Source organism: Cheilinus undulatus, linkage group 21 (genome assembly GCF_018320785.1).
Source record: "Cheilinus undulatus linkage group 21, ASM1832078v1, whole genome shotgun sequence".
NCBI classification, from domain to species: Eukaryota; Metazoa; Chordata; class Actinopteri; order Labriformes; family Labridae; genus Cheilinus; species Cheilinus undulatus.
The window spans coordinates 17,904,164-17,919,457 of record NC_054885.1 but is presented as its reverse complement, the minus strand read 5'-3'; the positions used below and the strand labels follow the sequence as shown (position 1 = coordinate 17,919,457).

Genomic DNA, 15,294 nt, shown 5'->3' with positions numbered 1-15,294 from the left:
CACTGCTTTTCTGTCAGAGCATTTCACCAGGCACAAACATGAGAAGCTTGGTAGTTAGCATGTCGTAGAAACAGCACGATATGGCACTATATGGAGCAGTTGTATGTAGGCAATTGTGGGTTATTCTCATGTAAAACCACTCTACTGAAGTGACGAGTAACCATATTAAGGGTAGTATTATTCTGCACAGGGAAACAAAGGCTGGCGTGGTTAGATGCTAACTTAAGCCACAATCTACTCACGTACCAGCCTTACATTATATACCCACTGACACAGTGACCCTGTGATGAATTTGACTGTTTTCTGAGCATTTTCTCTACTTAAGTCTGTTCAATTAAACACAATTAAGATGTGCATTGAAGCAGATGGGGAAATAGCCACATTGGAACATCACTAATTGCAACCATCATCTTGGAATGCAGAAGTACAGGATAACATGCAATTAGCTGCAAACAATTTTATAACAGAATAAATGTATCCACACTGCTAAAGAACGTAACACTTTTTTCCTGTAGAGCTTCTGTGAGCAACTTTGGTATCGTGTTGATTTTGGCATCTCCTGTAGGAGAAGCTGTTCCTCTACTTCTTCTGCTGATCTTGTCCTCTTCATTTGTAGCTAATGCTTAGTAACAAAAGAATCTCCTCCAGCTGTCCTAACATTCAATTGGGTTTTTATTCTTTTATTGTGAATATTTGCCATGTAAACTGTGGAAACAAAGGGCTGTTTCTTTAGTGTGTTATCAGTCATCGTGTCTGACACCAACCCCCGATAGCACTTACAGGCATTAATAGCTTCTTTTTAAAACAGTTTATCTTGTTGATGATTGTTTCCTTTGATTTTTTTTGGTCAAAAAGATGCATCACTACTAATTTTAGTCTGTTTGAGAACCAATTAAAACTCCCTGGGGCTGTAAGATGATGTATTTCCTGCTGCATTTTCACACACAATGCATGTCAGTACTCACTACATCAGACAGGCAGGTAATTTCCATATGTTGAAATGATATCCAAATTCATTGCTGTGTTATCAGGATACACCTGGCTCACAAATGAGTAGTTGTCAGAGTGTAAAAAGGCTCCGGTATGAGGATCTGCTTCTTCACCGTGCAGGAATCAAATTTACTAAATGAATTAGTCCACCATCACACAAGCAGTTCCAGCCCAGTTTTCTGTTTTGTCCCTAACTGGCATCTGATGCTGGTGGTAAAGGCAGGACAACACCTTTATGATTCATTTAAGAATATGGGGTCAGAGCACCGCAAATCCTTAGCGTAACTACACTTAACTGCAACCTCAGCAGCAGTTTAATCCACCACAATTCTTGCAAGCACCTGTATGCCTCATAAATAAAGTTCTTGTATTGTATTTAATGCAGTTTAAGTACAGATTTATACAGTATATGAGATGTTATCATTATTTCTCTAAGTGTGATTTCTCAAAAGGGCCCTTTCTTTCTTTCCATTTACAACAAGTGTTTAACCACCTACAGCAGGCAGATCCCTTCAGGATAAAGTGTCTTCTTCTTTTCACCTTCCTGCTTCCAATGTTCCCTCGTATTCCCAAGCCAACAGGAGCAAGGACCTTCACAGCCTGTTTATTATGCCTCTTTCCGCTTGTTTAAAACAAGCCTTGTTCGAGTAAACATCATCAGTGGAAGAGCCTCCTGCCTCATGAGAGGAATGCGGGCTGCATATTCTGTGGGATAACTGGTTTGTCATTACTCCTCTATATTTGTCCTTAGTAATTGATATAGGCGTTGTTTGTTTTCTCCTTATTCCCACCCACCTCTTCCCAGAGAAACTCATCCCTGATTAGATGCTGGAGTCATGGGGGGGCTGTGGGAGATTTAGGAGGGCAGATAAGTAGACAGAAAAAAATCTTAATTTCCCCTTGAGACTGCTTGAAAATTGGTGGGATGTCGCCATAATGACTAATGGTCTGAAATTAACTATAACATCAATGTGGTGTTATTAAAACTTGTCACAAATATCTTGATTTATTTCTTCCACTTGTATTGCCTGACAGTTCCCTTCCATTTAGCTTTATCTATAACAATTGTTTGTTTATGAATTAATGATATATAACCAGCCAAGATTAAAACCTCTCTCACAGAGTGGGATGTTGGTTTTAGTGTGTGAAAGAAGCTGCCCTCCGTGAAAGTCTGGGATTGGGCTTGTCCTTCTCGCCTGCCCAGAAGAAAAGCCCAGGAAGTGAACTATCAAATGAGTTCTGATATATGAGCTTTATTGTATAATGGAGTCTTCAAGGCCCTTTACAGAAGACATCTCTTCTGCAACTTCTAAGGTTGTGAAATGAAAGTTAATGGAAGAACCCAGTCTGAAGTGCCATGGACCAGAGAGTTGTAGATTGTTTCTGCTCATGGACATTTCAGACTGGTATTTCATTGTGGCATTCATTTTAACAACTCAGGCTGTTAGTGTGGGTTTCACGCTCTGAGAACCAGGAGAACGGAAAGTTTGCCTGTTTTTTTCAACACTATCCTAACCATGTGCAAGTGTCAGATGTCATGTTGCATAGTGCAATGTCACATGCTCACTGTCCACACTGGATCTGTAAAATATTAGATTCTTGGACCTGTAAACACCAGTTTTCCCCTTGCAAAGATATGCCATCTGGCCCTCTTATTTTGACTGGACGAATGAAAGTGGGATGCTATTTATTGGCGAGCTTAAGCGACTGGGCTGAATAGTTTTGCCTTTTACACAAATCAGAGCGTTACATTTCGATACAGATATGGACTTTTTTAATGCGCATCTGTCTCCAAGCTAACAAGCTCTATTGTGTGAGAAAGTGAAAGAGAATTAAATAAAAATAGAAAATAAAAATGGGTAATAGGGAGAAACATTGCACTGCTTTGTGCTGATTTGCATGTCAGGTTTGTTCTTTTCAAAGTCAAGACTCTTTTTCTTTGAGAAACCCACCCCAAGAATGCTTTTATTCTGAAGTTTTCCTGGCTCTGTTTTACAGTAAGTAAACTCACTTGTTGGGTTATTTATTAATGGTAAAACTTAGAAAGAAAGACTGTAAGAACTGTAACAGCTGGGAGAGAGCACACATGCGCCTGATATGAAAGCCATGATGGTGCAAGCTGGAGTCGATGTGCTGCAGCAAACACGCACGCACCCATTATGGGTGTCTTTCTTATAAATAATACAAACAAAAGACATTACCTGTGACAACATGTCTAATTAAATGGATACAAGCTAGAATCCTGCTTCCCATAAAACAGCATGTAAGATGAGAAACAGTATGTTTTGGATACTTAAAAAAGGGTTCAATCAGAAAATAAAACACAGTGAATCATGTGAGAAGCTAATGAGATGCTTTTCAATGGAAGTTCTCTCTAATATTTTAATATCTGCCCTTTAAAAAAACAACTGGGATACACCAGCTTTTTCCAATTTTTGACCATGACTGGAAATCATTAAAACCAAAGGTAATAAATTGTAACAATAGCAAACCCAAGCCTCAATCAACTCAGCTCCTTCATTAGACGTGTGTTTTGATGCGTGGATGTCTGTCCAGTTTTGACCACCTGCTCCTCATTAATTTAGTTAAGTTTGATGCTATATCCTGTTTCATGTTGATGAAATGTTTCTCCTGAATGATGCATTAAAACCTTTTCAGGTCCCACATGGACAAGCTGCCAGCAACTCCTCCTGGTTCCACTATGCAAACAGGAATCTCCTTCTGCACAGTAGGCGGTTTGTGTGTGTGAATGTGTGTTTGATATTACACATGCGTTGCCTCCTCACTCCTCCACCTCAGCAAAAAAAAAAACCTTCCCTCCATTTTGATCACTCCCTCTTTAGCGTTCACAGAGGCTAACTGAGTTTGTGCATGTGTCACCAACTCCTGTCTGCGACTTATTACCTCGTTATACAACCTGACAGATAGATGAGTGTTCCTGTGACTCACTCATAGCCTCAAACAGCCACAGCTGCATACAAACAGACACACATTACCACATCCCACTGAGTCACTCAGCTTATATCTGCAATACTCTTGTATATTTGTGCAGCAATTTACTGACCCTTAAGTGCAAGGACGGTTTCCAAAGATGCGCTGAAGATGACATGAAGGCTGTTAATGTTAACAGATGCTGGTTATGAGGGTGTGCAGCTCAAACACGCACCCTCTGATTCAGACCAGTCAGCAGGCAAAGTGATGCTCTGTGAAAGGAAGTGTTACACCACAAACCAGACATGGCCAACTCCAGAAAATTATGATTTATTATGAGTCTCCAAGGAAAAGTCCCCACAACAGAGTAAGACAAACATCGGTGGTGAAATGGTCTTAGTGGGGGTTTGAAATCTAAAATGCATTTCTGTTAAAATATACTCATTTGACTGTAAATTAACATGGACAGCATATTCCATCTTCTGTTGCACAAATTGAAGCCAAAATGCCCTTAGGACGAGCACTGGCATATGTGCTGGTAATGTAATTTGGAGCCAAGATATGCACAGAAGTGATGTGGCTAATAGAACCACGCCCTCTTCAGCTAACTGAAGCACACATTTAACTTACAAATAAGATGTCAAAGCTTCCTGTAGGAGGGTACAGCCCACAACTGACCAGATTCCTATGCTGATCTGGAGCTGTATTTTAGGTTTGATCACTTTTTCTCTCACCTTTCCTTACCTTTCTTCTCTGCTAATTCAATTAAGAATGCTTCAAGAAGCTGCAGTTGTTAACAGAGCTGTCAGTCATTGCATTACATCAGCTCTTTTTTGCATCAAATAACCATCTAAACTGAAATGATCAGAATTTATGAACACTTTGACATGACAAAGAAATAGTAACAAACTTTACCTGCAAAGTGTGAGTCTGAAAAAAAAACTTCACTTGTACTTTAACTTAATGATTACACCGAGCTCCAAATATTTAAGCTTCACGCCAAGGCAGCTGTTGCTACAACCTTGTTATTATACAGTCTATGGTCTCTGCACAAACTTGGATATATCTGATACAACATTTAGCATTGGGAAATAAGCCCTAGGACATTAATTAGCCCTAGTCAGATCTTTTAAAAGATAAGGCTTAATTTGTCTCAGCTGTTAATGCAAGCAAACTGCATCTTAATATTTCACATAGCTTTAGAAATAGAGGTGCTTGTAGCTGTGAAAGCCTGGTGTGAGCATGCTCAGACTTGTATACTTTTCTATGAATTCAGCAGGGATCATGTGCTCGAGTTAGTTTTCTGTCTCATAGCTTTAAATGTCAACTCCATTCAACTTCTGCTTCTGTTTTTCAAATCTAACTGTATTCATGCTGTGGTCTCTTTCTAGAAACTTGTGCTTTGGGTTTCTTTAAAGTTGCCTCTGTCTTTTTATCAGTACTTTACATGAAATACACCAACCACATTGCTCTTCTTAAAGTGTTTTACATCTCATTATCATGTCAGAACAAAAGCTAATTTAGTATGTTTATCATGTTGTCAAGGAAACTGTAAACATATTGCTTAAATGGGTTACCCAGAGGCACAGATAGTAGTTGGTGATTTTTGAGGTCACAGTGCACCCTAAGGCAGGCTGGGAACTGCAGTCCATATGAACTGTTAGATAAGCTGTGAGGGCTGTCCCTCTCCTGTTGGATTTAAGCCATATGTTTCTGCTGCCTTTAGGACCACAGTGAACTGTGAAACATCATTTTTTGTGGGCCCAAATGCTCATCGAAGCAACAGAAAACCACTGACTTATGCATAGCATGCACAAACCATAGACAGCCGTTTATGCAATCAATATGTAAGCGTGGGGTGGATTTCTTTGGAATGATGCTCGGTGTGCTGCATGGAATCTGTGGTGTTCATACTAACGTGTATACCTCTGTTTGTTGAGTTGGTTTCAGACAAAGCTTTTTCTCCTGAGCAGAAAGAAGTCTCCAGCTGTCAAGAAAAATTCCCAGAATCCCTTAAGAAAAGGGACTTGGCTTTACGCTCTGTCGAAGGGGGCTACCCATGACATCATTCACACTGACCCAGTGTCTCTGACCCTACTACTGTGCCCTTCCTCTTCCTGTTATCCCCCACAGGGCCGTGCCTGTTATGTGTGTGTGAATAATTACCGCGCCCGTGCGTTTTTTAAAGTTTTGAAAGCTTTTTCCACACCTGCTATGGCTCGCCTCCAAAAACTCTGCAACCTTGAGGCTCTCATCCCCCCCACACAGCCACCGCCTGCACTTCCTCTCTCTCAGACTACCTTGGCTCCCACTGACAGAGCATTTATGTGTTTTACTGACAGGCTTTTTGTCTACAGGGGCTCCTAACTCAACCTCAGGACCACCTTAAAAAACAAATCCCCCCACTGTGGGGCCACAGACTGCACACTGCTTGAGTTATGCTACTTTTTCTTTGAGAGTTTTGGCTTGAACAGCACAGTGCAAGTCTGAGTTAAAGCTGGCATCTGCTTGTGTGCATTTACTATGTATGTACTGACTTTCTTTGTGGTTTTGTGTTTCTTTTCTAGACACTACCCCAAGACGGGCTTTACCTGTGTGACTGACACTCCAGAGAACCTGCGCCTCAAACAGCAGAGCAAAATGCAGAGCACGGTAACTATTTGGTCACTACTGAAAGGACTCATGTCCTCATCAAAATCCAGTTACAAAACATACATACACACATAAACATGCTGTTTGATACTATTTTTGTATTCTTCAAAATAGGTTACATAAAGAAGTAACATTTGAAACCCCCTAACTGAAAGTAACCCTTGTTGAATTAATTTAGGAGTAAGCCACATTTCAGATAATACAATCAGTCTTCTTCGGAGTTTGAATATTCAGGATAACTGCGAACTCTCTGCTTTAAGACAGACTTTAGAAGTTGAGCATGAAATTGATTCAAAATGGGTGAGTAAAAGATTTAAAGATAGGAATCGCTGTTGAATGCAATCGTAAATAGGCTTGTCAGGCAATAGTTTGTGGCTTTAAAGATGAGTAGTCCTAATACAAGAGTGTTGGTTTGCTTGATGAGGCTTTTACTTATTATTTTCAAGGCTAAATATAACAATTAAGTCTAGATTGTAATTTTGATCTTAATAGGACCTTGTTTACATTAGTGTTGCAACACTTTCTATTCCCCTTTATTGATCAATACCTGAAGGTCTGTTGGACTGAAATGTTGCAATCTAATGAAAACGTCAACTCAAGTGAAAGCTTTTTTGTCATTGTATTCAAGCCTTTAATGATAGTTTGAAATAAGGAAGCTTGTTACAAAAGAAGGCATTGTAGTATGATGTCCTTAACACTAGCTAAAGGCCAAGCCCACCACATTTAAAGGTTAAGGCAGAAATTAAATTAGTCAGATCTGCTGTCACCGGGTCTGTCACCAATGTAAGTGTCAGGCTGTAATTTTTATCCTTTTTTATGGCAACTACTGGATGATGTCATTGAACTGTCATGCTCTTTATTTAGACCAGTGGTTCTCAATGAGTGGTTCTGGGCCAGAAAGCGGGTTACAAACCTGTTTCAAGTGGGTTGCGAATGTCTGCTGAAAAAACATTGTGGCGAAAGTCTGATATACAGAAGTACTACGTGGACATAAAGTACACACATGATTTCTTTAGGTTTTCCTGTCATAACAGGTAAATTGCTCTCTTTTTGCTTAAGATTTTAACTAATTATGTCCTTTCCTCCATATAACAAAGTAGGTTCTCCCAAGATAACAAGTAAAATCCCCGTGCAGTCAAAGTTGCGGGAAATTGTAGTCTGTGGCATACGTAAGCTAACTCTTTGTTACATGTTTTCCAGATGTACTCTAAAAAAGGGAAAGTCTTTATTTGTAGTTTACTTTGTGGAGGGTGCACGCAGCAAAAACAGCAGTCAGACTGCTGATATTGTTGCTTTTGTCATTTTAGCATTTTCTCTCACAACAGCACACACTTCAGATTTGTCTACTTTTTACATTTCACATATATCCGCAACTATTATCAGTGCATATTGTTCTTTGCTGATGGAACGATGAGGGTTTTACAAGGCCACAAGGGTCCTGATGCCTGACCAGTTGAGAGCCACTGGTTTAGACCATACGTTGTTCACCACATTTTAGTACTCAAACAGATATTTTCCTTTTTTTATCTTTTATGTTATACACCTTTTTTGTACCGCTGCTGCTCAAAGATCCCTTTTATGTCAAATATTCCCTACTCTGAGTTGTAACCACACCCCTCTCAACCACCACTACTACTGCTTCTGCAGAAACTAAAATAACAAGGATCCAAATATATTCCGTGATTAAAAAAGCTCATCAGACCAAAATATCCAGCTGAACTAGGTCATGTATTATTGCCTTAATAAAGATGTCTCTGATATGGTCAGAGACATTTACGTTTAACATAAGACTCTTATCAGTGTTTTGCCACTCAGGATGTTTGTGGGTCAAGAATCTGAAATGAATCACTGATAAAGTGGCAGTAAAATGTTGTCATAGATTGTGTGTAATAACTTTGAAGGCTGCGGTGTGAGGTTTTACTTCTTTTATATATAAGGCATGATGTCTGGAGCGTGCTGCATAGTATTCTAGGAGCTTATCAGTCAATGTAAAGTAACTGTAGAAAAGGGCTTTTACATTTTAATGAAATCATTACACACAGAATTTCTAAACCCATCATCAGTCAGGGTCTTCCAAAAATGCTGTGCAGTCCTGCTCTGAAGAGTTGTGGGTGAAAGTTGGGAAGACTCAAGAGAGAAAAGCTGATGGAAAGGTTTGATGTTTCAGCATGTAGTAGAGAGTTTTGTCCAGAGAGGAGGCGGGGCTTCTCTAAGACTGTCAAGTCTTATCTATGTGTCAGTGTCACACTGTAGATGAGGTCAGGCTGTATGTGAGAGTGGATGTTAGTGAGTATTAGGGTGGGGGTGGCAGTCATATTGGGTGGGGGACAGTTGAGGGATCAAGGAACAGATGGTGTTTTTCGACATGGATTTCGCACATTTGCAGCCCCCAACAAACACCCCATCATACATGAAATGACAGTGATTTTACTTCCTGATCATCACATCTTCATGCAGAAGAAGGAGATAATTGACACCCAAAATGTCTGTATGTGACAGGGAAGGTTTTTTGTGTTCCTTGTTGTATCCTTTGGCCCAATTGAAGACCTGATGATTTTCCCGGGCCCTCCAAAAACGCTTTTACAACCCTAACACAAGACACAAATGTTTACCTTTTATTTATCATATTTTTGTTTCATAGACAGGAAATTTCAATGCAAATTCTTAATTTTCAGAGACATCAGTATTTGTAGGGTCAAAAATACAATTAACGAGTCACTGCCTGTATTTGGTTTGGTGGAAATTCACGTTTCTAATATTCATCTTTTTAAACGTACTTTGTTGGAAATTAAATTGCTACATATGGCTAATATCAGAAATTAAACACAGTGTGCATATCTTACATTGGGGCTTTATGATGCTTATGTGCTACTGTGCTATTCTTCTGTATTATTACCTTTGTGCCAGCGTTTTAAAGTTAAAGGTGTTTGTGGAGAGCTTTGACCACCTAACCCCTCTCAACCACCAACACCACCAGCGCTGCTGCGTTGCTACGGGAACCCTATTGCTATGGTAGCAGGGTAGAGGTTTGTCACACCTCATTACAAGACTTTGCGGAGGGAAACAGAGAGAAACAAGACGGCGAGCGAGACAGAAATAAAGAAAGTGAAGAAAGCGATCGAGGAGGAGGGGAGAGAGAGGGAGAAAAGAGCAATGAGGCACACATGAGTGAGAAAAAAGAGAGACAGGAAGGCACCAACACAGAATGAGAGAGGGAGGAGTGCAGGGTAAAAAAGGAAGAGATAAAAGTAAAATCCCTAGAGGAGGGGAAGCTGGAGGAATGCAAATAGAAGCAGAGAGAGATGATAATGAGGAAGACTTCCAGCTCTATGGGACGACTCTGTGTGCTGCTGTTGAGCCAGTAAAATATGAATGAATGAAAAAGGAGCCCAGAGAACAGAGAGTGGGTGGGGAAAGTAAGCAGGGGCATGATTGGAGGAGACGAAGCCGTTGCATGGACCAAAAAAAGACAAAAGAGGTAGAAAAATAAAAATGGGGGTTGATAACATGTTGGCTGATGAGAGCGAGAAGACAAAGATGGATGAAGATGGGTAGAGGCTGCATTAATCTTTTTCATGATTGGTTTTTGTGCTCAGGCCTCACAGCCCTGTATAATTGACCGTTGAATGTGGAGCAGCCATGGTTTTCATGCTCATTCCCCTGGGACGTCACGCTCGTGGTGACACTGCATCACACTTGCACACATTATCTGTGAATCATACCAACGTCATGTCATCACAAAGCTTTGGGAGATGAGAGGAGGACTGGTCAGCACTCTGTTTAGCGGTGTCAGACATTATGTAGATGTCAGGAGAGAGCATAGAGGCTGGGCTGACTGTTGCTTCAAAATGTACTTTACTCAAGTTCATCTTTTTTACAACACTGGTGCAGACACATTGTGAAGACTTGGATAAAAAAGTTGGAGTTGGGAATAATTAAACAGTGATTCCCTTTTGTATAGATATTTTTGCTCTGTATGTAATGCACCTGCTGCAACAAATCCTTGGAGGTAAATCAACCAAACATTAAAGCACTTAAGGCGATTGTTGCGTTTGGTATCCAAGCCTTTCTCTCCTATTCAACTTGTATGCTTGTTTTATTGTCCCACTCTAACTCACTCACCTCTAATAAAATGCCAGAATTATATGTCCTAGGCAAGATGAGCTACTGGATAAACAGAGAAGATCTTACAGTTTAACAGAAATAAGTACCCTCATAGGGATCCTTTCTACTATTTTGTCAGGCATAAATAATCAGTCTGAGTTAATGCTGCCGTAGTTTTTGGAACTTGTTGTTGAAATCGCTGTTGCACTCATGAATGTATAGCTACTTATTTTAGTTTGAAAATTAAACAGGAAATTAACTTCCTGTTTCAGGTTAGCAAGGTGGTGTACATGGTTGTGGGTTTAAAAGCACAAAATCAGCCACAGAGCAGCTGTGAGGGAGAGCCCCCTCTATTGTAATTTCTGATACTCATCTGACATTTCCTCCTCTGTCCTGAGGGTCAGAGTTGGGTGGGAAGGGACGGCTCAAACAACACACACCCACAGAGCCAGGCTCTTTTGTTGCTTCTCATTATGACCATGTATGGTTGCCACCACGTCCTGAATGTAAGGCCTTCACTACCCAGCAAACAGGAAGTGAGTGTTACCACAAAAGACTAAGCAATATGCGTAAAGAAGAGGCAACTTCACGTACTCTGCACTTTGAAAACGCATGCATGTGTAGTGCTTATGCCAACTTAAGGAGGAAAAAATCATTATTTTAGCCTTCTAAACTCTGTTTGCTAAGTAGATGCCTTACAAGTGGATTCTTTTGTAAGCTTGCATGTGGCATTGTAGCATTTTTCTTGTCTAATGGTTCCCAATTTTAAGAGCAAAGGTCAAGAAGCTCAGGACTTTTCTCCATTTCCCTAGCCGGCATGAATGGAAAGGAGCTGGAAGAAAATAATCAAAATAACACACTTTCACACTTTGCTACTATGTTTTATTTATTTATTTATTTGTTTGACATGATTGTGTTCCTTTTCTGCAGGTTTTCTACAAGGAGGAATTTGAGAAGAACAGAGGGAAAGGTTTCAGCGTAGTCGCAGACACACCAGAGATGAAGAGAATTAAGAAGACGCAGGATCAAATCAGCAATGTAAGTCTCACTAGTAAGATTTTGCCATTTTTGACAGGAGGAAAAAATAAGAGCAGCTCTGTTGCTGATACTGCCTTGGTCTTGTATGGAATCAATCAGCGGAGAGTAAATTTGCTTCTCTATAAAACGGCAATCTTTAAAAAAAATAATGAACTGACAGTTTTTTTCTGAAGAGGAGAGTTTGTTTACATGAAGTCCTTCCTTCCCTCACAACATTACAGGAATATGTTGGAGAGGTTACGCTATTTTATTGTGTGACATGGTGCAAGATTTATACATGAGTGCTAGAAGGTAAAAAAAAAGTTGGAGGCGATTTAATGGGTGTTGAGGGGTTCTCCTTCAGAAAGTATTTAATGTCATCAGGGATCACCAACTACATTTGCACAAGGGCCAGTGTTTTTCTTGGCAGACTTTGTGTTGGCCAGTTTGTTAAATAATCAGAAAAGATCTGTTTACAGTAGATGTTTTAATTTCCTTTGAAATATACCAGATTTTTAGCCATTAGCAGTGAATTCAGTCCCTGTTGCCTGTACGACAGCCAGCCACAAGGGGGAAATTGAGATATTTTTGCCACATTAGGACTGTCACATTGTTCATCACTGGGTTTGAGTCAAATATGTTAAATCCTGACTGGTGAAAAACATGCATGAAACAGGTCTTTTGTTTTATATCCAGTCAGGGAAAAATACATTCTCAAAGCATCTGATTGGTAGGTTGATACTGTAACCAGCAGCTTTAATCAAGAATGGACTGAGTATGGAATGAGTATGTACAGTTGAAACCAGAAGTTTACATACACTATATAAAAAGGCACATAAACTTTTTTTACTCACTGTCTAACATTAAATCAGATTAAACTTTTCCTGTTTTTGGTCAATTAGGATTACCAAAATTATTTCTATTTGCTAAATGCCAGAATAATGAGAGAGATAATTTTTTAGACAATTTTTTATTATTTTCTTGAGAGTCAGAAGTTTACATACACTAAGATTACTATGCCTTTAAACAATTTGGGAAAGCCCAGATGATGATGTCATGTCTTTGGAAGCCTCTGATTGACAACATTTGAGTTAATTAGAGGCACACCTGTAGAAGTATTTTAAGGCACACCTGAAACACACTGCTTCTTTGTGTAACATCATGGGAAAATCAAAAGAAATCAGCCAAGATACCAGGAAGAGAATTGTGGACTTGCACAAGTCTGGTTCATCCTTGGGTGCAATTTCCAGATGCCTGAAGGTGCCACGTTCATCTATTCAAACAATTATACGCAAATATAAACACCATGGGAATGTCCAGCCATCATACCACTCAGGAAGGAGACGGGTTCTGTGTCCCAGAGATGAATGTGCTTTGGTCCGAAAAGTTCATCTCAACCCAAGAACGAAAGCAAAAGACCTTGTGAAGATGCTGGCTGAAGCTGGTAAGAGTGTGTCATTATCAACAGTCAAAAAAGTCCTGTACCGACATGGGCTGAAAGGCCACTCTCCCAGGAAGAAGCCATTACTCCAAAAGAAACATAAAAAAGCCAGATTACAGTTTGCAAATGCACACAGGGACAAAGACCTTAATTTTTGGAGACATGTTCTGTGGTCTGACGAATCTAAAATTGAACTTTTTGGCCATAATGACCATCGTTACATTTGGAGAAAAAAGGGGGAAGCTTGCAAGCCTGACAACACCATCCCAACTGTGAAACATGGGGGTGGCAGCATCATGTTGTGGAGTTGTTTTGCTGCAGGAGGGACTGGTGCACTTCACAAAATAGATGGCATCATGAAGAAAGGACATTATGTGGAAATACTGAAGCAAGATCTCAAGACATCAGCCAGGAAGTTAAAGCTTGGGCGCAAATGGGGTTTCCAAATGGATGATGACCCTAAGCATACTGCCAAACTGGTTACAAAGGCATGTGCGAGCAAGGCGGCCTACAAACTTGGCTCAGTTACACCAGTTCTGCCAGGAGGAATGGGCCAAAATTCCTGCAAACTATTGTGAGAAGCTTGTAGAAGCATATCCAAAACATTTGACCCAAGTCATACAGTTTAAAGGCAATGCTACCTAATACTAATGAAATGTATGTAAACTTCTGACTCTCAAGAACATAATAAAAAATTGTCTAAAAAATGATCTCTCTCATTATTCTGGCATTTAGCAAATAGAAATAATTTTGGTAATCCTAATTGACCAAAAACAGGAAAAGTTTAATCTGATTTAATGTTAGACAGTGAGAAAAAAAGTTTATGTGCCTTTTTATATAGTGTATGTAAACTTCTGGTTTCAACTGTATTTGTCATGCACCCTATTTGCTTTATTACTTACAACAGCTGATGGGGTTTTTTTTTGTAAAACTGTTCAAGCATCGAGCCAATCAAAAATGAAAAGGTCTTAATCTCCCTTAATTTTGAGGTTCCTTCAATAGCTGTAGGGATTTTTGAAAATGAAAAGACACTGTAAATGCCGTAACACATTTGCCACACATTTTCTGCATTTAATAATCTTCTGGGGGACAGATGGGAAGCTGTGAAGGGCCTTATTTGGCCCCCGGGCCTCCATTTGATGATCAGTGTACTACATGTTAGTTCCTATATTCTGGTGCATTTTAACATGTCTTCATGCTATAATCTGGCTTTGGCATGAGACATGTTTTGTAGATGATAATGAAGAGGATTGAGGTATTACTATTGAATGTGCCTCAGCGGTGATGTTATTAAATTATTTATTGTTTAGTATTTTATTATTCACTATTAATAATGAAAGCACTTTACAGCAGATCAGCAGACATACATAAGTTGAGCTTTTATTCAATAAGTAATGTCAAGTGACAGAAACTGACAACATGGCATCAGCAATCATGTTGTGGACCAGAAAAGCTTTTATTTTGAAAGCAGGAAATTCATTTTACAACAGACTTTGCTGCTGGCTGACAGGGACTTATTCTGTGGTTTTTGACTTAATTTCCTCTTCTTGAGAGTCGTACATATATGTTCTTGTTTCAAGGGAGGCAGAAAATGAAACCAATCTACTAGTTAGAACTTTAGTCTCCCTTCTCTTTACTTTACATCTGATGTTATCTGGCAAGTATGAAACCTCCTCTGAAAAATGGCCTGGACCAAACTCAACCACGGTCCAGCTCATGCCCAGTGCAAAAGCATTATTTTGAAACTGTCAGACCTCCGGATCAATGACAAGAAATTACAGTATTGGGGTTGGAAGAAAATCCAACCCCAAAGCAAAATGAGGAGTCCAAATGTGTTATTGATATTGACCAAATGTCAATAAGTTTGCCCCTAATAACAATGCTGTAAAGGGTCATATAGAAGTACAGAAACTTTCCAACTGTTTTCTGGGAGGATGAAAGAGAGAGGATACAAGAGGACGGGAGGACAGTGCCACCTTAAGATAAAGAAACCGTGGCAGCAGTATATGAAGGTTCAGGGTACTCTGTGAAAATGTATTGCTTCCACGAATCACACCCCTTGCCTTCTCTCCCGAGTTGGCATGTCCTGTTTAAGATTATTAATTTTTTGGCTTTTGCAGAAGCTCATAAGGCAGACTTGTGCCTGCCATACCTATTGC

The 15,294-nt window shown here is 39.8% G+C and overlaps 1 protein-coding gene across 2 annotated transcripts in view; it reads left to right on the top strand.

The window, feature by feature from the left end:
* lasp1 (LIM and SH3 protein 1) overlaps positions 1–15,294 on the top strand; it is a 43,431-nt gene that overhangs the window by 19,427 nt on the left and 8,710 nt on the right. For both annotated transcript variants that reach the window (XM_041817480.1, XM_041817479.1), the window contains exons 3-4: positions 6,489–6,573; positions 11,608–11,715. In XM_041817480.1, the coding sequence (XP_041673414.1) occupies positions 6,489–6,573; positions 11,608–11,715 (193 nt within the window). The remainder of the gene's footprint in view (positions 1–6,488; positions 6,574–11,607; positions 11,716–15,294) is intronic.